This window comes from Chanodichthys erythropterus, chromosome 18 (assembly GCF_024489055.1).
Source record: "Chanodichthys erythropterus isolate Z2021 chromosome 18, ASM2448905v1, whole genome shotgun sequence".
NCBI classification, from domain to species: domain Eukaryota; kingdom Metazoa; phylum Chordata; class Actinopteri; order Cypriniformes; family Xenocyprididae; genus Chanodichthys; species Chanodichthys erythropterus.
The window spans coordinates 24997696-25022132 of record NC_090238.1 but is presented as its reverse complement, the minus strand read 5'-3'; the positions used below and the strand labels follow the sequence as shown (position 1 = coordinate 25022132).

Sequence of the window (24437 nt, the reverse complement as noted above, 5' to 3'; positions counted from 1 at the left end):
GACAGACAGACAGAGGACAGACAGACAGAGGATAGATAGATAGATAGATAGATAGATAGATAGATAGATAGATAGATAGATAGATAGATAGATAGATAGATAGATAGATAGATAGATAGATAGATAGATAGATAGATAGATAGATAGATAGATAGATAGATAGATAGATAGATAGATAGATAGATAGATAGATAGATAGATGTGACTCCGTTCTAAAGCTCCATTGTCTGTTTGTGTGCGGTAGGCTTGGTTATTACCTGAGGAAAATCAGTGCCGAGGAAAAAACTACTTAGTGAGCTGTATGACTGCATTAACAAGGCCTCTCTCTGCCTGAACAATTCCTCGCCTCTAAATGATCTAATTAAAGTCTCATCAGTCGTGTGTCTCGGGCCGAGCCCTCCGCTGCTGCATTCAGACACTTTCACACGTAACAGCGTTCCCTGCTGTGTTAGCACTCCCCTCGGCCTCACTGATCCAATGGAGGGCTTCTGATACATCATCATAACAGACAGTGGGTGTCTTCTGAGGGTGGAAGACTTGAAGAGGTTTAGATGTTGAGCATGAGTATATGATGAGGGAAGAGGGTAACAAAATTAACCCTTAGGGGTGGAACAGTGATAGATATGGAAATGAGTTAACTGTTATAACCACAAACCACTCAGATAGATTTCAACACATTCCTTATACACATACACAATGAGTGATCCAAAAAAATGTCTCCTTCAAAAATGTGTAAACATTTATGAGCTTTCAACATGACTGGGACAGACAGATTTTCGTAGCAGGTCATAGTCTATCAGGGGCTGTAAGATTGATATGGTATGTGTCACTATGGAAGGGCGTCAATGCTGTAAGGCAGTGGGTGATGGTGTCCGTCTGATGGGGGAGATTGCATTAGAGCAGAGCGCAGGATGGTGCTGGGGGCTGGGCCACACTGGTTAATATGGGGCAGTGGGGAAACTGATGGTGTTGTAGGAAGGAGGGACGGGATGTAAACGGCCTGCAGGATGCTTCAGGTCGGTCAGTGGGAGATGAGTGGGTAATTGCCACTTCACCATGCCCAGTGTGTTCACCCAACCCTTCAAACGACAGGACCAGCATCTGAGCCTTTTCCGCTTTCTTTTCTTCCATAGTACATAATTGGGACTCAAAATGTGATCTGAAGTATGTACATTGAAGGATGTATATATCATCAAAATGTAAAGAAAAACAAGAGAAAAAATATCCTAAACTAGAAACCACATAAATGGTAATAAATGGTAAATAATAATAAATGGTAATAATAATAAAAATAATAATATAAATCTAATAATAATTGTATATATATATATATATATATATATATATATATATATATATATATATATATATATATATATATATATATATATATATATATAATGTATTTATTTAAATTTAAAAATGTAAAATGAGGAAGAATGTGTGACACTAACCATGTAAATAAACATAATAATGATAATAATAAAAATTAAAAAGAAATGAATCATCTCACTACTTCTAACTCATCACTCTAAAAATATCTGTAGATATTGTTCTATAGGCATCAAATTCACCTCATCAGCACTTATTAAAAAATCAGTACAATTAGGCCTTGTGCCATGTAATTAGCTCAAAGCAATTTAAAGACAACGAGTAAATGAAATGCTCTGCAATCAGCTGACATTAATTTTGCATTGCACTGACTCATCCCACGTGATCATGAGAGGGGAAGATACTGTGACTTTTAAACTGTGTGAATACTAACAATACAGTCGCAAAAAAACTCAAACCTTTGTTGACTGTCTGACTGTGCTATTTGTGTGTGTGTTTGTGAGACATTTAGGTGAGGTAAACACAGGAAGTGTAAGTGTGGTGTGGGTTTACAGCTGAGTGACGGGGGTATGACCCACTGAAATACACTCTTCTAAAGAAACTTCATCTGTCAGTCATATCAGTGCTTTAACAGCTCTGTACCGGACAGCCTAGGGTACCGGGAGAGGATAATACTCTACGTTTGTAAGTATGTGTGTGTGTATGTGTGTGTGTGTGTGTGCGCGCACAGCAGTGCTTTTTTTCATTCAAGACATGTATGTTGTGTAAAAACCTTTACCACACTAGGATCTTAAAATTACAATCTTTCATACGCGTTGGTAGCATAACAGCTAAATATGTGGTCTGCTATCACATAATCTGCAGGTTCAGTTCTTCACTTTGAAGAAAAGCATCTGAATGGCAACCACATAGAAAACAGAAAATGGTAAGCAACATTAAAAAATGTGTCTAACAACAACAACAACAACGGGCAGATCTGTGGGGATATCACTGATAGATTAACACCCTGCATCAAACTAAGCAGGTCATTTCTACACTATTTTTGGATGAGAAATTAGCAGATGCGTACTGATGTGCCTGGTGGTAACAAACCTCTGGACAGAAATACATTTATAATACTTTGTTTCAATGCCTGTGACCTATTTTACAGCAAATTAGACAATTGCTTTTGTACATGCTGACACTCATGGTAATTAGACTTGCGCTGTTGTGTTGTCGTGTGCTTCTAAAGAAACACATGTGGCGGCAAATGTGTCATCGTGAATTTAAGGATTCACATTAGAAGATTTGTTTCGAAGTAAAAGATTTGTAATTGTTTAAAAGAGAAAAATGTGATTTGAGTGCAGTAACTACATGAGGAAGTAAGTATACTACTAAAGAGTATGTCTACCTTTAATTATCTAGGTTTGGGAGTAATAATATTGCATCCAGGGTGATGAAACATAATTGATCCTGAATGCATTTAAGTGTTCACTTCAAGAATTCAAGACTTCCTCTCACCTGTGTGCCTGCTCCTACCATTCACAGATTACTATTATCAAGCCTCTCAAAGCTAGCAGTTCCACATTGCACCAAATTTAGCCTCTCCATCCCCCCCTCAGGGCTCATACCAGAACAGTTTGTCTCTCAAACAGTCTTTCCTGCCTTTCACATCTACATTCTCCTGCTCAATCGCACCAGTCCACATGGATGACAGAGTGTTATGACATGGATATCATATGCCTTGAGTATGTGTGTGTGTAAGGTGACACTTCCCAATAAGTGAAGATAATCAGGAAAGAGAGGACGATGCGCTCCACCTTGTGAGGGCAAACAGCCGCCATTGGGTTGTAGCAATACTACTGGCCTGCTTCCTGACATAAAGAAATAAGGACGTTCTCAGCGCGCCAGCTGTGCGGGCATCAGGCCCCTGCCAAATTCCAGACCCTGCCCTGCAACCAAATCAGCCTGGCCGGCTGGAAAAGCACAGTCTGTGGGCTCAGCATGGTCTGTCTATGCAAAAAAAACCTGCCGTCTGCAGGCAGCGGCGCAGAACCAGAGAAGCCAAGAGCCCAATCCGACTGGTGCCTTCATGCACAAGTAAAACCCAATAAGGAAATTGGTCACAAATTGTGCAGCCCAGTAAGGAAATTGGTCACAAATTACCAAAACAAAGCAGTCAGAGAGAGCCAGTGTAGGCAAATCGCGGCCTGCGGCCATGGCCCACTGCACTGTACAGAGCGCTGATTGAGTCACATCATTCAAAACGACATGTTACTGTTGCATTGTTATGACAGTCGGCCAACTGCATGATTGGTGTGGTTGGAAAAGCCCATATAGAGCCATTAAAAGGTCAGCAGGTGCTGGACAAGGCAGCCGCAAGTGCATCCCAGCGGAGACGTTCTCTGGGATTGCGGGCGGTGGGCTGCAAGCGCTTGCGTTGAGGGACACGCTGAATGCTGGAAGCAGTCCAGACCCTATTGCCTAGCCACTCAATCACAGGCTCAACCGAAGGCCCTCACTTCGGCAGCGTCTGCCGGGCCTGTGGAAGTACACGTTCACAGCATTTGCATTTACTGCGCTCTGCAGGGAACACTTCACAATATCCTCTTGGATACTACACTACACTGCTGTTTACCAAACGACTGGGAGTGAGGAAAGAAAATTTGTTTTTATTAATGTACAGTGGGCCCAAAAGAGTAATGTGACATCTACGTAACACTTAATGTATGAACTTCATTGCACTAGAAATAAAATCTAAAATCAAATGGCATCTGATAAAATGATACTAGAGAGCTTTATATGTATATCTTAATTGGGAAAACAAGTATGCAAATTAAATGATGTTTTACTAACCTTTTTAACCAAAAAGTATCTACAAATACTTTTCGCTTAACTAATAACTGTTTAAATCACTTCAAACCTGACAAATTTCTTGAAAAATGTATTTCTTTCACATAAATGACACTTAGTTTGATATTTTATGTCATGCAAAATCATTCACACCTTAAGTGTCCAAGTACTTTTTGTGGCCACTGTATGTATACATCACCTAATTATATGACTATCTGCCATGGACGTGCCAAGCAGCTGCCTTCTGGGAGAAATCGTCATTTATTAAAGTGTCAGCAAAGTGTCCCTGGTGCTCTGTATGGAAAACGAAAGAGCACAGACCTCCAGCTGTCCCTCTGCCCACAAGTGGCTGTGGCAGACTGGGAAATGCTTGAGTGGAAGAGGAGGATGGGAAGAGTCCTCCAAAGTCAGCAGCATGTAAAATCTTCCCCCGCCTGGCTGGGGTCCAAACACACGATGCTCATTCTGCCTCCGATTCAAGGCAGGGACTTCCACCAATCCTCTGCGGGTTACTCGAATGCCTAAAGATGTCATTTAGTTGAGGATGGCGAGCAACCAGGGAACGGCAGAACAGAGGGATTGGAGGGGAGGGAGGAGCGGTGGCAGGGGAGAATCGAGGAAGGAGCCGAGGAGGGATTTGCGCTACTGTGCCTTCTGTTGCTGCTGGAGAGGTGGTGGAAAAGGCACAACGATGACCTTTCTGTCTCTGCACGGAAAAAAAGAGAAACCTCTCAGCAATTAAGAGGAGTTAATGCCCTAATTATGTGTGTCGTTTTAGGCAGCGCCAGAGGGGATCTCCTAAATAGTAAGAGAGGGTCGGGGGAGGAAGAGGAGAGATGAGGGGGATGGAGGGTTACGAACCAGGCTGTTTCATTCCCAGACCCAACCTGGAGGGGAGTGCTGTGGCCAGTAGTTTGGGTTTTTAAGCAGCTGCAGTAGATTGGGCGACTCCCGAATGAGCCACCGAGGGTTATTTCAGGTGAAGCAACATGCTCTAAAACCTTGAAGTGTGCGGCGAGTATGGGAGGAAGGAGTGTGCTGTGATACACATCACTAGCGCTATCAAGCAGGGCCTGCCAGTCAGTTATGACACTATAATGAGGCTGTCATGATATTCAAATGGCTCCGTTGTGAAGATTGTGACTGTCTATGGTGCACACTTTCACCTTCACAATGAAGAGGCAAAAGTCGTCTTCTACTCAAGATCAAAACCATTTGTCACTGTAATGTATATAATTATTTTATATAATGAAATGTTGGATTTTTCAAATAACACTGAGAAAAAGTACAGTAAAATTCAGTTGAGATATGCGGTATACGATAATACTGGTATAGTCATCAGTGCAGTTCACAATTAATTTTCTGTCAAGTTGGTTTTATACTCCACAGAAAATGAGTTAGCCACATATCTAGGACTGAATTAGTCTTAATGGCTTGCGAGAAGATGGACAACAGTTTGTTTTTTAACAAAGAGACAGGTCGGACCTTAAACTGAAGGTGCAGCACAACCGCACACCGGTAGAAAAACAAACCAGCTTTGAAAAAGAGTTGCCATGCTGACATTTAAAAGCACACACAGAGGCGCTATCTAGGAATAAAGTAGGGCAAACTACAGAGAGAGAGACTGCATAATGATATCACCCCCCTGAGAGCTCTCTTTAAGACACTAGCTCTCTATTTTGGGGAGGCAAGAGTGGGGGAACGTGGTGGGTGGAGGGTGGTCTCAGACGGGTCCTCTCCTCAGGCTCTAAATGAATGGCGGCGTTGCATAATCCAGCGAGCCTCGCCCGCTGACAGCACGATGATTTATGCCCCCCGTCAGAGGAAGAGAGGGGCGAGAGAGCGAAAGGCAGATGAGGAAGGGATGGAGTATGAGAGAATGAATGAGAGAGAGGGAGAAAGAGAAAAAGAAAGAAAGATGGAAGGGAAGTAAAAAACAAAAATGAATGGATAAAATGTAGAAATGGGGTGGAAGGCAGAAAAGAAGAAATGAGGAAAAAGGAGGTGAGACAGATGCACTCAGCGGGACTCCTGTCAAGCCAGGTAGTCCTTTCTCTGTCTTGTTCACTCTCTCCATCTTTTTCCAGAGACACTTGGGACGACTTAAGTCAGACAGCTACAAGTTATAATTTCTAGTATTAAATGTATGTTAAAAGATTATTATTATTATTTTTTTTTTCATTTATATTGAAATTGCATCAAAACCTAGATTTGAATTTGGGCCTAAAGAGGTTTAAAAAATGGTTTATTATAGAGATGCACCGATATATCGGCCAATAATTGGTACTGGCTGATAAAAACAAATTATCACACACAGCCATAGTCAGGGCTGATATATCCTGTCAATCAAAAGAGGGCAGGAAAATGCACTGCATTTGGCCTTTGTGTAAAGAAAATGCTAAGAAACCAGGTTGATGTTCAATATTAATAGTAATTATATGAATTAATAACAATATTAATTTAATCTTTAGAATTTAGTGATGTTTGTTTATAAGTGATCCCAGTTACTCTGAAGGTTGATAAAATGGAGAATATAAAGTTTTTATTTGCATTTCTTTCAAAATATCAGTAGCCTATATTTAATTTAAAAGAAGGCATAAAAGGCAGAACCCCCAAACTTTCAGTATCGGCAGATATCACTCTGAATAATCGGTTATTGGTATCGGTGGAAAAAATTAGTATTGGTGCATCTCTAGTTATACAAAAGTAAACAAAACTGTCACTTAAATCAAACATTTAAAAGCATAATAATAATAATATAATAATTCTGGTATTAATATTATCTAAAAATCTATGATAATAATAAAAAGCAACAATATTAAAAACAACAACCATAATAAAATTGATTATTTATTTTAATATAATAGTATACAATTATTATTAAATAGTAAATAAAACTTAAATAGTGTTAATAATAATAATACTTTATAACATTAGATTAAAATAATTACATAATAATAATATTGGCAGGCAATAACTCACCATTCAAAACAGGATGAGTTGATGCCATGCAAATGGTCCAATTTGGCAGACAAATTTGTACCAAAACACTCTAGTGTTTGATGGCCTTTGACGTCAACAAGAAAGATCCACCAGCTGAGAACTACTGATTTAGACTTGAACAAGAGAAAATAATATGGGATGTTTAGCTGATGAGGTGATTTTTGCAGTAGCATATCTGTCCACTGTGATCATTGCCTGTAGCATGTTCTGCGTCAGTCATGATAATGGTGACAGTGGCCAGCATGCTATATATTTCATTGAAGGGTTTGAAGCACAGAAGCAGAGGAATTTTAAGCGGGATTTGATGCGATGAGGCAGGCTTTTGAGATTTAAATTGCTCTCTTGCTCTGACTAAAAAGCAGCACGCACTCTATATGTATGAGTATGTATGTCAGTGTGTATGTGTGTGAGAGAGAGAGACACTTTAGCCTACTCATATCTACAGGCAGGTCTGGTTATTTTGCTTCCATGGCTGCTCGTGTCCCCAGAGAGATGTGGTGGGGAGAGCCACTGCTGTCAGAATCCAAACTCCGGCCTTCGTTAGGACAGCCACTATCTATAACACAGCACAATAATTGGGCGAGCTCTAATTGCCTTCTGCAGGAATTAGATGTTACATATTCGTAAGGTGCATCCCATCACTGCCAACCTACGTCTGCAGGTTTCTTATTTTCCCCCTCTTTCTCTCTCATTTGCTTTCTGAGTTTAGATCAAAGCACTTCATTGTTCAATGAGGGAACTAATAGGCACATAGAATGTCCTGTAAACTCGGATTCTCAAAAATATATATTATTTTGTTTATATAATTACTGTCCACACATACACTCATACTTCATGTACATAAAGCACTAAAAGCATACATAAATAAATAAAAATGTAAAAAATTGTAGTTTCAAAAAGTTTGAAAAAACATTCCCTCGCCATAAAGTCTCAAATCTATAGTGCTGGTGAAAGAGAGAAGTATCACTCCAAAAGAATGGGACAAAGAGAGGTATGAGGTATATTAAGTATCTCGCTCTGTGTAGAAGGTCATCCATTCGTGTGTGCAGACATGAGGGATGAGTGGCTGAGAATCTACCATCAACATCATCATCATCACACGTCTGCACATTTTCTCTTAGCTTGAGTATGCGAGGTTTCGCAGAGTGAAGAGCATGTAGGTATTTATGAGTGTGTGTATATGCATTAGCGTCCTAGTGTATATGTTCTTGTGAATAAGTGGTTTCTCTGAGTGTGAGTGTGTGTGATCAGCGCCGCATGCATCAGCTCAGTCTGTGAGTGTGTGAACTGCATCTCTCTAAGTGTTGTGTAATAAGCACTCTCCAGTCCTGATGTACGGCTCTCGTTCCCCTCACGCTGCGTACCGCCGGGTGCTTTAGCTCGAGCATGTTAGGTCTGATTCCCGGCTCTGGTCTCAGGCCAGTGCTCTGTCAGGCCCCGTCCCTGTCTCTCTGACTGTCTGTGGATATAATTTTACAGTTGGGTGCCTAGAGGTAGCGACGCGGCAGGAGGTTGGCCCCCAGGGTCAAACAGAGATGTAGCTGGAGGCAGCAATTTCCTTGCAGCTAGAGCGCGCATGTGCCTGCAAGGTGAGCACCTGCACACACTCTCGGTATTATGGCGAGTGCGTGTTGATACTGAGAGGCTTTTCTTGTGCATATGTATGAGTGGGGTGTGTGTGTGTACAATATGGGGGTGTTAAGCTGTAGGTGAGAGCTGCGTTTTGATAGGTAGACAGATATCATGTTGGGTGGTTCAACTAGCCCTGCGGTGGTTTGGCTCTGCGTGCCAAAGGATTTCATCACTTTGGATACCTGGTATATAGAACTGCAAGTCTGTGTTATGGATGCATGTGTGTGTGTGTGTGTGTGTGTGTGTGAAGGATCCTTTCTTTATCAGGGTTTCTTATCCCATCCCCACCTTCATGTCTCCCAGGGGTGACAGGGCTAATTTCAGACAGATCTTTCCCTTAAGCAAGCTGTTGGCTATGGGTAACAACACAACCCCCTCTCTCAAAAACCCTCCTACTCCAACCAGCGGCTCTGCACGGACACTGACATGTTGGCTTAGCCTGTACCTCACCAAAGCTAGCCAGCTCAGTTAACATCGACTGACAACTAACACACACACACACGCACAGATGACTGATCTGAATTTAATCCGATCCAAGGCCAGTAAGTTCTGCGCTAAAACACTGTAAACAACAAGACCTGACAAACGTGCTAGCAGATTGTTCAAAATTACAAGTGTTGTAAATCCAACAAACAAAATGTTAGCATAACATTTGAGGTTAGCAAAACCATGAGAAACATCAGTCGTACAAAAGGCAATTTAAATATTTCATATGAATATCCATGACACAGAAATGTGATTGCATCGCTAAAACAATGTGCTAGTGTAACGTTAAAAAAGTAGATAGTAGTAAAGTGTTGCAAACCCGTTAGCATAGCATAGCTGGCATAGCAATTTACACACAGAGAACTGTGAGCAACAACAAAACCAATTCCAAATATTTAATATAAAGTGAGCCTAAACTGTCTTTGTATGTGATGTTCAAAAGCAGCTAGTAAAATGATTCAAAAATATTCAAAACCAATTTAAAAAATGAATATCAATTAGGCTAAGTTGTATTCGTATGTGTTGGTTGTGTCTTAAAAGCTGTAAAAACGACAAGCCTTAAAAAACTATTTTAAAGGTAGCTAATGAAGTATTGTAAACCTGACACAAAAACAATGTAAGCATTTTACACAAGATTTTATACAAATAGTCATGAGGTTGAAATGTATTTGTATGTGTGTCTAACAAAGCTGTGAAAACAATCGAAAATAGGCGCTAGCATGATGTTCAAAAGTAGCTACTGTTATAAAACTGACAAACAAAATAAGCAATGCTAACAAAAACGTAAAGGCCAAACACAAGCAATTTAAATATTTTATATGAAAAACCATGAGGCTAACAAGCTAGCACAACATTTAGCAGAACAAATGATGTAAATCTGACTAAAAGTATAGCATTTTACACAGATTTTATATGAATAGTCAGAAGGTTGAATTGTGCTTATATCCGTGTCTGTGAAAACAAGCCAGAAATAGGTGCTGGCGTAACGTTCAAAAGTAGCTACTGTCAGAAAAATGAAAAAATGTGAGAGACCAAACAAAAGCAATTCATATATTTTACATGAATATCCATTGTTAAATTGAATTGTTTGTATATGTGTTTTTTTTTTTCCCTCTTTGTGTGTAAAGTGAACATGTTTTGGAAAAATAAGAAAATTGATGCATCAATTTTTCAAATGACCCTTATTCATATGTAGAGGGGGACCTCTGTATTAAATTCAAGCACTTTACAACAAATGGTTGTGCCATTGGGTGCCATTTTGATATATGTGTGTATGGGTGGCTAGCAGCAAGAACAAAAGGCTGCTATTTGTCTGGGTGCTCATGGGAGAAGATGCCATATCAAACATGCAACTACATCCCTCAGACCTTTCTGAAAACAGGCCTCTACTTATCAATTACCTACCTGTCAGCGACACCGGCCGTGTAGGCAAATGTCCCTGCACAGGGCAACAATAGCGTTGAATGAGATTGCCATTTGCGTGCGTGTGTGTGCGTGTGTGTGAGAAAAAGACGGATAATATAAAAAAGAAACATTTCACGCGGACAAAAACATGCATATGCGCACGCTCTCACGCTCAACGAAAACAAATGTGGACCTGTGGGGCATTTGTGCCTGCTGTTGCACCCCAGCTGTGTTGCTTTGGTATAATGTGAGTTGACCACTCAGGTCCACAGAAGGTAGGCTGGCCGTAGGGTTTGTGTGTGTGTGTGTCTGGTCTTGTGTCTCGGTGAATAAGGTGCAGTCTACCTGATCGTGACTTAAAGAGCCAGAGCGTTTGTGTACACACACCCCTGTGGCTCCACAGTGAACCTATAAGGGCCGTCACTTGCGTCTCTAAGAGGTCCTGTGCTGTGAGTGACAGGAGCATAGCCTACCTCTCATTTCCTCTCACGTCTTCCCTCACCCGCCTATGACGGCGATTCTTTCATAGGCAGACAAAACACATCCTGTCTACCTGAATGAGAAGCGAGGAAACGAGCTGCCGTGCCGCATTTTTGCTGCTGAAGATATCAGAAAGGACTTTTTTCCCGTGTGAAGGTTAAAGTCTAGTTCAGGCAGCTCCTCTGTAAACTTTAAACATCAAAGGCTGGGAAAGCCTGGAGAGCCAGAGCCTGTGTTTCCACAGGAGAGCGGCGGTTTCAAAATAACTGCTTGTCCATTTGGCAGACCTCTGAGAAAATGCCTCACAGGCCGTCTCTCTAAATAATAACCAGTCTTGTTAGTTAGAACTGGACCTGGAGGCCGAGACAAAAGATGGTGTTTGGCTGACCGTGAGTGGCCCTAGGGGCAGGAGGCCAACCGGCCCTTCAGTTTCAACCTTGACTTCATTCTAGACCTGTTCTACTTTTCTTCCCGCTCATAGAAACCAGTACGTTTTCTCAGAATAGCAGATAGAGTCAGAAATACAGCCGGACAGCGGATAAAATGTTAATTTACTCCCCTCCCCGACCATTTTTATCACTCCCTCACCTTCTCGCATCATGCCGACAGTCAGACACTTCATGAAGCGGCAGGCTTGGCAGGACTTCCTTCTGCGTTTGGTGATCTCACATTCATTGGTGGCGGGGCAGCTGTACTCGATGTTTCCTGTGGCGAGGCATGTAGAGGGAAGGAACAGAGAGTGTTTAATGACTGCCAACCAAAACCTCATTACTGTAGCAATCTAGCAAGAAATCTCATGCATTTTATTATATCATAAATTATATTTTATCATACACACATATAAAAGCTTGGGGTTGGTAAGATTTTTGTTTGTTTGTTTTTGAAATAAGTTACTTATGCTCACCAAGGCCACATTTATTTAAACAAAAATATAACAGTAATATTGACAATTTAAAATGTTTTCTATTGTAATATATTTTAAAATGTAATTTATTCCTGTGATGGTAAAGCCGAATTTTCAAGCAGCCATTAATCAGTCTTTAGTATCACATGATCCATCAGAAATCATTCTATGTTGATTGGATGATGCTCGAGAGACATTTCTTATCATCACAGTTGAAAGCAGTTGAAATTTGAAACTGAATTCTTTTTAACATTATAAATAAATTTACTGTCACTTTTGATCAATTGAATGCACCTTGCTGAATAAAATTACTCATAAAAACCTTTGCTATACATAATTAAAATTTAATGTACATTTTCAAACATTAAACTCAACCGATAAAATACTGTGAGTGCAAACCCAAGCTTAATTTGTCAGTTTAAAAGAACTGAAAACTGAAATACAGCAAACACATCCCATCATATCTGCATATGTGTGTGCAAAAGGTCATGTAGGAAAGCGCCACTGGCTCTCCTCAGAGGTCATGTGTCATGGATCTGTGTGAAGCTGGGCAGGCAGGCAGACTTTACTAAACCTAAACAAAGACCTGCAGGTCACAATTCACCTCTGAGTGAACTTCCAATCATCTGATGACAACTAACACAGCTCTTCATCCTACCAATCCCCAACATAAAGCACAGAGAGCTATAAGTTTGCCATTGCAAGCCCTGGCATAGACTATTACAGCGTGTTCTTTAAGCATTATGATGCAGTAAATAGGGGAAAAGGGCAATTATATATGCTTGTTATTGCAATGGCACACACATAGAAGTCTCGTAAGTAATCTGGCACACAATAAAGCATTTAAATAGTTCTTTGGCAGTATTATGAGAATTACTTGCCAGATATAGTAATTTAATATAAAAAATTTAGGGTTTGAAACAGCTTATGGCAGTGCAGAAATTCTCAGTGTACATTTGCGCTAAAGAATAACCATTGGAACACACACACTGAAACAGACTCTCACACACACGCACTCATGCAATTAACATAGGGCCCGTCTGGGACCTCCACACTGATGAAATATTTCAGAGTTAATCAGACTTTGTAAACACTGATTTGTATTGACTTCTCTTCTGTGAACTGATGTTTCCTCATTAAAAAGCAGATTAGCAGCACGAGCAGGGGGGCTAAATGCTCAAGACTGCTAATTCAACAGGAAACAGTATTTAAAGTATGCATGTCCATTAAACTGAGCTCCAATATTCATTAGTCAGGTAATCTCCCGAATCCATTAGGGTCTTCGGATTGGGAGGAATCTGTGCAGGTGGAATGTGTGTGGAGATGAAAGGTGATTCGCATGAGGGATGAGGCTGGTTGAGTGGTCTTAACCAGCTGGGAATGTTTTAAGGGGGGAAAAATCCTTGCCAATCTAATATAGGTGCTTTCCTCCCAGTAGTTGAATGCCAATGGCCTGAGTGCTGTGTCCAGGTTATCAACACAGTGGAAAGGAGGCTGTATGTGTGTGCGCACGTGTGTTCGCTGACAGGATAGAGTGATGTGATTTGAGTTAGGTGGCAGTCGATTAGTGCAATGTCCATTGTCTATCACTCAAGTGCCCACCGAGAGGTTTCAAACAAGATATAAAATGTCCCAGGCGTTTTCTTCCACTGCCTGTCTTCATACTAAACGCTACACTACCATCATTCATCAGTCGTAGTCAAATGCCAATGGAGCTCATTACCAGAGATTGGCGACAAAATGACCTTGAGCTGACCTTACGCTACAGCCAATGAAGTAAGGAACGGATTTGGGAATGTTTTTGGCTTTCTGAGGTTGCAGTCTTGGTGTCCCCCTCCAGTATTTTGCCACTGCCTGGCTATGAGTGGCTCAATTGGGAGGTGATAGATGCAGGTTGTCAGGTGGCATTGGAGGAGTGCCACCGGAATGCCAGCTGCCAGTGATTTGAGTGGCCATGGCGCCCGTGCTGCCGCCTGTCCCAGCGCCCTCACCCAAACCGCTGTCCTGACATCCCTGCATCCCTGAACTCCACAACCCCATTCCTTGCTTCAAAAACCTGCCAGTCTGGAAGTCAATAAATGTCCAGCTGGATGGGATGTTTTTGGAAATCACCAAGTGTTTTATTGGCTAATGGGATGAAACATACCGATATGTCAAATTCCCACCTTTCAAGGCTTTGGATTGTGTTCAGGCTGAGCAAATTTTTGACTCATTTATTCAGCACCTACTTTGTTCCTCAGAGCTTCACTGTCACTTCTATACACTAGCAGATGAGTTACTTCCCAGTATATTCAATTACTGCAAATCTCACGTTTGAAATAACTGATCAAGCTTGTTAATCTAAAGCAGGAAATGTTTATGTCTTTGCAGCAAATACCATCGACTAATAAGCCAGAGCATTACCCCTTTTCTACTGGACGGAAAGCTGCTTAGGTGGCGTAAAGCCAAAGGACATTAGATGTATGGAATTGCTTTGTGCTGATTCTAGGTATTGCACTTTGACTAAGTCCCTCTGACCCCCTGCTCTGCCACCTGAACCTAGCTGAAGTTCTAGCTGAGGGAGGGTAAAAGCCAACCTTGAATGGTCCTCTTGAAAAAGGCCTTGCAGGCCTCGCAGGAGGCGACGCCGTAGTGGTAGCCAGAGGCGATGTCCCCGCACACCAGACACAGGCGCTTGGGCATGGAGTTCAGCATATACTCGCATTTAATCTGCGAGTCCTCTGTGATGGTGCTGGAGCAGTCCTCGTAACGCTTGGCTCCGGCTCCGCTGGGACCAAGAGCACCAGTTGGGCCGTAAAGAGTGGGAGAGTCCAAACCGTTCTGATGGCCATTCATGGTGGAGCTGTAGCTACCGCTGGCGTCTGAGGAGCCGCCGGGGCTGTGGTGATTTACGCTGTCCGTCAGTGAGGCGGGGCTGGAAGGTTCTGTCTTTATGTAGGAGGGGCAACTCGACTCAATGTGGCGGTCCTTGCTGGACATTCTGCAGAGCAGCCTAAAAGGATAAAACACAACAAAACAAATATTGAAGTGTTAGTGAACATGACCAACAGTAAAGAGTATGGAAACTAAGAAAATTATTGCCGAACTATTCTTAGATGTCCGTGCTGAAAAGACCCAACATATGGTGCCTTAGATGTTAGCAATCTGCTAAATTCATGTTAGTCTAAGATGGTCTTTTCAGCAGGCGCAACTTAAAAATGTGTTGCCAACACAAAGCAATTGAGAAAAACAAATGAAATAGACACATACAACCCAGCCCCCCAGCCCTTAAGAGCGACTCTCCATTCTGCACATGGGTCCACCTCCGCCTTAGCCTGAGAGAACAGAGGACTCAGCAGCTAAAAAAAGCCCCTGATTGAGAATTCAGAATTCTAGTTTTTTAGCATGTTAATGACTTCTCTGAGAGGAAACATAAGAGGAGAGGCATATGAGAGCCAGTGTGCCACGGTCCCCTGGGTCTCACTAAAGTGTCTGAGTGGTTGTATATCTACACGGCTGTAAAGAGGAGAGCTAACATCGCTACTCTAGCATAGTGTGCAGCCAATTGGGTTCTAAAGAAATGTGGCACAACCAACTCAGTCATGTCCCAATAGTTTTAGATCCTGTCGTAATACATACATAAACACTCTACAATAAATAATTGTTTGCCTTGTCAAATCATAATGATTTATTTATGATTGTTTATATGCACTCTACAATAAAGGACTTTGTAAAGAATTAATCTAATAATTACAACATAAGTATAACTGTATAATAAATATTATATGTATTAATTTATATATAAAAACAGTAAATACATTTTAACTCGTAATCAACACTGATCATTTAGATTAATTTTCATTTGACAGGGCAAATAATTATCTGAAATGATGTATTGTCGAGTTCCAGAGTATCAGTCAAAGCCTGTCATTTCTCCTGCACCAAAATCGTCCATCTCCACAAAAAAAGTGCTAAAGGCCTTTTCTTGTGATTGTGGATCAAGAGGTGGGATCCGGTGATCAAATGCACCATGACAGATGAGCGTCTGCAGGGCGGAAGGGAGAGGGACAGTACGGAGAGCTCAGCGCCATCACTCACTTTCCAGTCAATATCAACTTGTTCTACATGACTCTAATCAGTGCGGAGGCGCAAAGCAGTTCCATCATACTCGCCCGTGGCCAGTCACCATACACACTCGCACACACGCTCATACGCATCGACGGACAGAAAACAAAAAAGAATCAGCTAAACAGACACAAACATCCAGTATCAATCCAGTAACACAAACAGACACCCACACAGTCAAAAGCAGAGACTCTTCAAAGCCAAACAAAAGAGCAGGCCGACCACCCCACCCACCCCACATCGCTCGATACCGCCAACCCATTTAGTTGAACCACCCCTCCACCCACAGAGCCCTGGGAGAGAGGCCTATTAATGAGCGCTGTAATTAATAGATATCTCTGCTCTGTCTTACAGGAGGCTTCAAGGCCTGCAAGAGTGGATTAACCGTTTCCCCTGTCAACAATCCAGAAGACCCTGAGCTGGGTCCTGCAGGGCGTAGTGGGGGTGGAGGGCGGCACTTCACCACAGCCGCATCAATTAGCAGCACTTCAATATCTACATTTAGCAAAATGTGATCGTTCAGGGACTGTTTGTTTCTCTAAAATCCTCAAAGGTTTTTGGGGGTTGTGATTTCACATAGACTGAGCGTGAGGTCACGCTTAAACGCGCTCTCTTCTTTCCCTTAAATGCATTAGCGGTATAAAGGTGTGTAAAAAGAGAGATGATGGCGGAAGAACAAAGACTTTATATAGAGACAGAAAGAAAATCACAGAGGATTTATACAGACAACACATCAGGACCATTTTAACATGGAGATGGAGGGGGACAAATAAAATAGGCAGTCTGGAAGACCACACAAAGGTCTTTTTAATTAAGGAAGCCCGCTTCTAAATGAGGGCTCTAAAATCCGGTCAGCTTGTAAAAGATGACTTCTTCTGAGGCCCATAAAGCAAGAGAGCAAGAGAGTGAGTGAGTGAATGAGAGAGATCTTTAAAGAAACCAGACCAGCTTATCATTCAAAGGAATTTTACAGAACTAGACTAAACCTATCTAAAAAAAATTCACATTTTGGGTTATAGACTGAGAAATGCAACAAATGGCACAATTAAATATTTTAGTACTATGAATTAATTTTGAAAATAACATGGTAAAGATGGCTAACATACATGCCAGATTGATTAATAGTATAGAAAATTAAATAAAAAATATATATTTATATTATTATATGAAATTATTAATATATATATATATATATATATATATATATATATATATATATATATATATATATATATATATATATATATATATATATATATATATATATATATATATATATTTTTTTTTTTTTTTTTTTTTTTTTTTTGGAAAGACATGTGAAAATATTGGAATGCCAAGTACAAATCTGAATCAGCCCAGGTAAATATTTTAGTTCTAGGTGTAAACAAATTTTAAATAAATTGAATTACTGGATATAAAAAAAAAAGGAATAAAAAAAAAAAAATAATAAAAATCATCCATAGCACTAAAGTGATAAATGATAATAAAATAAAAGTGATAAATGAAATAAAATAAAATAAAATAATGGAAGTAACAGAGTAATGGAATATTAAGAATAGGCGAACTTTCAGCTATTAATGCATTCTTGTGTAAAAGGCCAAAATGTGCTGAGTCAAGTCACCTGTTTCTGTGTATTGCAGTGAGAGGCAATCGATTATGAAAAAGCTCCTATTACACTTCCACTGATGCATCACTGACACACGCGCACACCCATATTCACAGACAGGTGTCCTGGGGTGTGCAGAGGGCCACAAAGGTATTCTAGAACATTCCAGTAATGTCAAGGATGCATGTTGTGTATTTATACACACTGTAAAGCCGGTTAAAAATCAGTGAAAACACAAGCACCAAAGACTGTTTACACTCACAACATATTCTCTTATTCTATTTTGGGTGATGGAGACAAACTGGTTTTTGTGAGAAACCCGCCTCTTCTCCTGAGTGACACAGAGAGTGCGAAGTCAAAACGGCGGGTAACAAAAGAGGAAGGGGCCAGCATTGAAAGAGCCCCTCGTGCTTTACAGTGGCGCTCTTAAGACTCTCAACAGGAGACACCCTGCTCTATAACTTTGACTGAAAGTTATTAGCGTTCTCTTTCTCTCGCTCTCTTTCTCCTGCTCTTTGAAATTCTATGACTCTATTAATCCAAACCTGCAATATTCACAACTCTCTATAAATTCAATTGTCAGATGGTGGATTTTTATTCTAGGCCGTACTTGAATCCAAAATTAGAGGCAGTAAAATTCACATTAGCTCTAAGAGAAATGGAATTCTAAAGCCTATATTTTAGAAGAAAAGAAAGCCCTTTCCGACAGAGAAGAGACTATTTGAGAGGTAATGATTTTATCTGTTTTCACCACTGCCTGGCGCCGAGCTTCAATCCCACAGTGTGCCATTAACAAAAGGAGTTCTTATGCTGAAAAGCAGTGGAATTTAGTTTAAGCTTATGAATGGAAATAATAATCGTCAAGTGGAAGGGTAGAAAAAAGGCAGGCGATAGTCAGCCGAGAGACAAGATTAAAAAAAAATACAGCACAAGACATAATCGGTTGTTCTTTATTGTTAGGGACATTATTGTAATTCGACGTTATAAATAGTGCTTGAGTTCGTAAATTTCTTGTAAATTATACCAAGCGCTGCTACTTTCATTGTGTTAAGGTTCTAGTTTAATTCTGTGACCGGGGCAAAATAAAAAGAAACGTCTTTTAAAACAAACAAAACATTTGGTTTTATGAATAGTGTTGTTGTGAATTCTGCTGATTTAAATAAGGTAAAGTCTAGCTGGCTAAAAATTTGAGCATCAGTAAGGCTGGGTTAAAAATTATAAACAAATCTGTAGATGCTTTTTTATTTGTCAGAATTTACAGATGTCATGGAGATAGTGAATATCTATTACTGCATATTAAAAAAATGTGTTAGTTATTCAGCAAAGAAATAACTGTCTCTAATCATGACCAATAATTAATGTGAAAAACTTGAAAAGAGGTTGCTTCCTGTCATTTCTGAGAGAGTAACACAAAACACCTCAGATGTGCAGTCACTGTACAAAGGACAGAAGTGTATATTTCTGATCTTCTCCAGACATCAAATATGTAAGCCGTCTATTTGTTGAAAGTTAAAATTCAGAGTGGATCTGCGAGCAAAGAAATTATTGTTTTCCTTTTGTTTTCCTCTAGCTGTTGACTCTCTCTTATTTTATGTGCTGAGGCAAGGTGTCACAAATCAGCAGGAAAACAATTTTGGAAAACACAGCCACTTGGCAATGACAAGGTGTCATTAGCCTGTTTGATCCAGTGCTCTGACAACTATAGAGGCAAACATATAATCATTGCATTAAGGTGCAGCCACTGAGAGTTTCTCTCTCGCTCTCTCTCTCTCTCTCTCTCTCTCTTTGCTGGAAGCAGTAAGTCTGTGTGATCACGGATAGCTGGAGGCGGCACAGTCTGCTAAATGCTGAAAAAAGAACTGCCCATGTGAGCTACTGAATGTTTAGAGCGGTGGATGTATGGGAAAATGTTTTCGAAACATAAATATCTTTATATTATCATATACAGTGTGGTCCAAAAAGTCTATATTGAAAATACATATTTGGTTTCTTTTTTTTTTTTTAAACCTAGATGATTTAAATGCTAAATTGAATAAGTAGTAAAAGGAGGTAAAAGAAAAAAATAAAATTCACAAACTGATTTTGAAAATGTTATTATATCTGATAATATAATATATTATACAATGGGTGAAAAAAATATAAGCATTTTTACTAATGGTCTACTTTTTGGACCCCATTGTATTTCACTCCTAAATAAATAACTGCATTTAATTATGAAAAAAGACATTTAAAAACACATTCCTAAACATTGGTTTTACTTTTAGAGTTAGTTAAAAGCACAATTGCCCTAGAGAAAGCTGTAGGATATTCAATTAAATGTTAAAAAACAGCAACTGAACTGCCTCTTTACTGAAGGGATACTGATTTCTCTTGTTCCCGCATAAGAAATACAGACGTGTGAAACAGGTTGCCTTTTCCGGCTGTATGGGCAGATCAATTGTTATAACATTACTGGGTTGGAAAGTAGTAATTCACTTCATTGTCGATGGACGCCTGCAAAATAACACCTCTGATTACATGCAATCAATGTGATAATGACAAAAACACATTTGTACAATGGAGCGAGCTGCCGTAAAAATGCCAGCGGCGGGCCAGTGGAGATGAGGAGCTAACGCTCTGCTCTGTAATAAATACTACAGGAGGATCAGCAGCCTTTAAAGCTCCAAATTCAAAAGAGTAAATGTAGAAAGATAAGAACGTGTATTTACATTTTGCAAATTCTTTAGGCAAAAGTATATGTATGGGGGGAGGGTGGTAGACAAATTAAAGTAATTTATTGGCTTTCCCTTTTGACCGTTTTAAATTTCATTTATATACAAAAAAGAATATGCTGTTCTCTCTCACTGACAACAGTGCAGGGTTAAGATGTCTAAACCCGATAAGAGTTTGTTTGTGTGTGTGTGTGTATGTACGTGTATGTGTTTGACAGTCCCTGGAACACTCGTAGATGAAAATCTTGATGATTTAGGTCATTTTCCTGTGCGGGCAGATAAGTGTTCTGCTTTATCAGGTAAGATGTCCCTCTCAACAGCACAAACAACACACGTATACACACACATATATACTGTACATTCGCATGCATATCTTGTGTTAAGCAATTTGTTTTATAATTTTTCTAAGAATTTCAGCAAAAACTGCCAGTCTAGCTGTCAGTGTAAGAGTTCAAACTACAGTTTGAAACACACAAAACAGGATTTGAGAAGTTTGATGTGATCATTATTTCATTATCCGAAGTTATTGCGGGTAGTAGCGAGCGATTGCTTCTTCGGCAGTGACAGGCCCTAAAGAACAGGGCAGAGCAAATAAGCTTTGGCATTTTTCAATAAGCAATACGCTTAAAATCACTGCTTTACCGCTGTTGGAGCGCAGCACCCATTTATTCAACCCCAACAGGACATGAGAGCAGATAAGCGAGGATGAGCCGCAGTCTCAAAGAAATGAAATTGCACGTAAATATAATAAAAACTAACGGGAGTAAAAAAAAAAAAAATGGAGATTAAAAACACATTCTATTAAACAGATGGTTAAAGAGGATTTTATTCTAGGAAATATGACAAGCGTGTAAAAGAGGTGCTGAGAGTGGGAAAAAGGAGGGAGAGGGAGAGAGAAATGATGGTTGTTTTTTGGTGAGTGAACCGGTGAAAGCCATGTCTTTAACCAGATCAGATTCTTGAAATTGGCTGTCAAGGCAGGATTGTCCTGAGTTATAGCTGTCTATCACCCCCGCTCACATGGAGACGCGCCGAGCTGCTGTCGCCTTCCCCTGCCGCAAAGCATCTTAAATTTTCAACACCACCATCTGTTACAAAATCTAATTCACATTCCGCCCATAATCGGGTTTACCTCTGTAATACCCGTTCTGCCACTCTCTCTCTCTCCCTCTCTCTCTCTCTGCACGGAGCCGGTCCCCAACCCTGAACGAAACACCCTCCATGTCTACAGGCACTTTCATTAGGGTGAAAGAACAGGCGAAAATAGTTGAATCATTTTCAGCATCCTTGATGATCAAGATTTTAACATCGCTCTACACTGACAGAACTACCACAGCTATACTGCTTTTTTATCATAGTTGTCAAAGACAATAATAATGTATTATTGTCTCTGACTAATATATATATATATATTATATATATATATATATATATATATATTTATCATCATCAGATATATAATAGACAGACAAAATGTAACTACACATAATATATAAATAAAACAACATAATAAGAATAAACATTTAAAATAATACCAGTTATGACAATAGCACTATATTTTCATTAAGTACTGCTAATATGAAAATTTAAATATGAAAAAGTACATAAGGATATCATAAATAAACTTATATTTTTAATTATTTTAATGTATCAATAGTATTCACAATAATATCAATATTTTGTCAGAATTCAAATTTGAAATAAATGAACAAATACATGTTAACTGTAAATGTCATACAAACATCACATCTATCACTAAAGCACAATAACATTTCAATAAAACATCCAGCTATTTCCAACAGGTGGTCCCTGCCCATCAGACTCCTGAAAAATTGTAAGTTTTAATACTACAATATAAAACACCTCAGTTTAATAATCCTCCCAGTTATAAACCCAAAAGCCCTTCATTTCCCATCTGCATTTAGAGCAATCTAGTTTATTACACAACCCGCTAAATTTACAGTAACAAGCCGCTCCCTTGACAAATTAATCATTTTCCGTGTATTTGATCATATAAATAAAACAGTGCCTCTGGAGGCCGAGGAGCTAAATCAGTTGATTCCGTTTATCTGGGAAATGGCTTGCATCTGGGTAACAGCTCACCAGCAGATGGAGAGGTTTTTCCCCTGACCCCAGGACCAGGCTTCTGTCTCTCTCACTCTGCTCTGAGATGAGAGTTATCAGCGGAAGGTGTGTGCATGTGTGTGAGGAAGTGTTGAAGGTGGGTGTTCGCCTATTTCAGTAAAGGGATTTATTTTTCAGAGCAGACTTCCACGAGCGTTCAAAGTTCTCCTGGTTCCCAACAAACCCAGTGCCCTTTTGTATTAATATATGTTTCTTCCCATGAATCTTATGCTGGCATAACTAATAACTGTACTGTAAACAGTGTGTGTGTTTGTGTATCGTATGCGTCTATGCATGTGTACATGCGTGACAGTACCGGTTTGATGACCACTGTTGTATGACTACATGAGTGCATGTGTGTGAACCTATGCGTGACTGACCTCAAATCCTCTGATACAGCTGCTAGTAAAACATCCTGCTCTGTTTGGCATGTGTGTAAATGGCATTGAGGCAAATCATGAGAAAAATTGAATTTTCTAAATGTAACGCAGTTGGCATTGCATTCGTCCCTGAATAAACACCACTGACGCACATCTAGCACCTCAAAATGAATAAACTCAAGATTTCAAACTGTGCTGTGACCAATATGGATGTTCAGGATAAAAGCCATGCCCTCCAGCTCCCAGCATGCTTTGCTTCTGGCCCATGGCGTGACACGGTAGTGCCTGGCAGGCCTGTCTATTGAGAGCCACAAGCTCTGACTATGCCAGTAACGTGATCCTGATTGGCTTAGAGCGGAAAAGACTCATTGCATGAGAATGGAGCCTAATTGGTTTGACCCAGACTAACCTGTCCCAAATCCAATCCATGTAATACATTCGAGGGTCCCTGTCAAAGAACAGTCACACTTCTTTTAAAAGGTTTAAAAAAAAAAAAAATCCCGCCTTAGGACACACACCTAACTATACTCCAAAAAACATAAGTGGATAATGACAAGGTGGAAAGGTGGATGTTAAGTGTTCAAACTGACATCAAGCCATTCCTAATTTACAAAACAATGCTTTCATACTATCACTAATATACTGATGTTCCTTTGAAGAACCTTTAAACACATGACCACTAGAGATAATTTGCTTGTTTACAGTGCCATATAACTAACATTTGTAAATTAAAATGAAGGAAGAAATACAAATGTTACTAAAAATCAATTTATATATAAAGAAAATAAAATGTACCTTTTGAAAATAAATCATAGAAGCGAAGGCACCTTTCTCTCTGACCCTTCCATAACCTCTAAAGTAATAACCATAAATGACCTGAAATTACAACAGTCAAACAAAGACATTTTACAGAAGATGGCCTGAGAGAGAAAGAGAGATAGAGATAGAAGGGCCTGGTGAGGACTCTTAACTGGTCACATCTGGCTGTATTTTATACGCAAATCAGCCCCCACTAAATCTAGATAAAACTCACTGACTCGTGATCGGAGCAATGATCTTCATACATCTAAATTTATATGCTAATCGGAATCCTTGAAGCATTTAACACATTCCTCTGCATCTGGAGGGGACGACAACCGGCAACCTTTCCAACCTATACCCATAAACTCAACATAAACTTTCCCTATCCATCTAAACTCACAACTACATTCAATCTGAGCATATCTATCTATCTATCTATCTATCTATCTATCTATCTATCTATCTATCTATCTATCTATCTATCTATCTATCTATCTATCTATCTATCTATCTATCTATCTATCTATCTATCTATCTATCTATCTATCTATCTATCTATCTATCTATCTATCTATCTATCGTCTGCCTGTCTGTCTGTCCATCCATCCATCCGTCCATTGTCTGTCTGTCTGTCTATC

General features: G+C 39.9%; 1 protein-coding gene across 2 annotated transcripts in view; it reads right to left on the bottom strand.

Annotated features, from left to right (window-relative positions):
* The window catches only part of esrrga (estrogen-related receptor gamma a), a 151307-nt gene that overhangs the window by 41158 nt on the left and 85712 nt on the right, over positions 1–24437 (bottom strand). For both annotated transcript variants that reach the window (XM_067367065.1, XM_067367064.1), the window contains exons 3-4: positions 14650–15065; positions 11758–11874 (exon numbers count right to left, since the gene is read on the bottom strand). In XM_067367065.1, coding sequence (XP_067223166.1) covers positions 11758–11874; positions 14650–15065 — 533 coding nt within the window. The remainder of the gene's footprint in view (positions 1–11757; positions 11875–14649; positions 15066–24437) is intronic.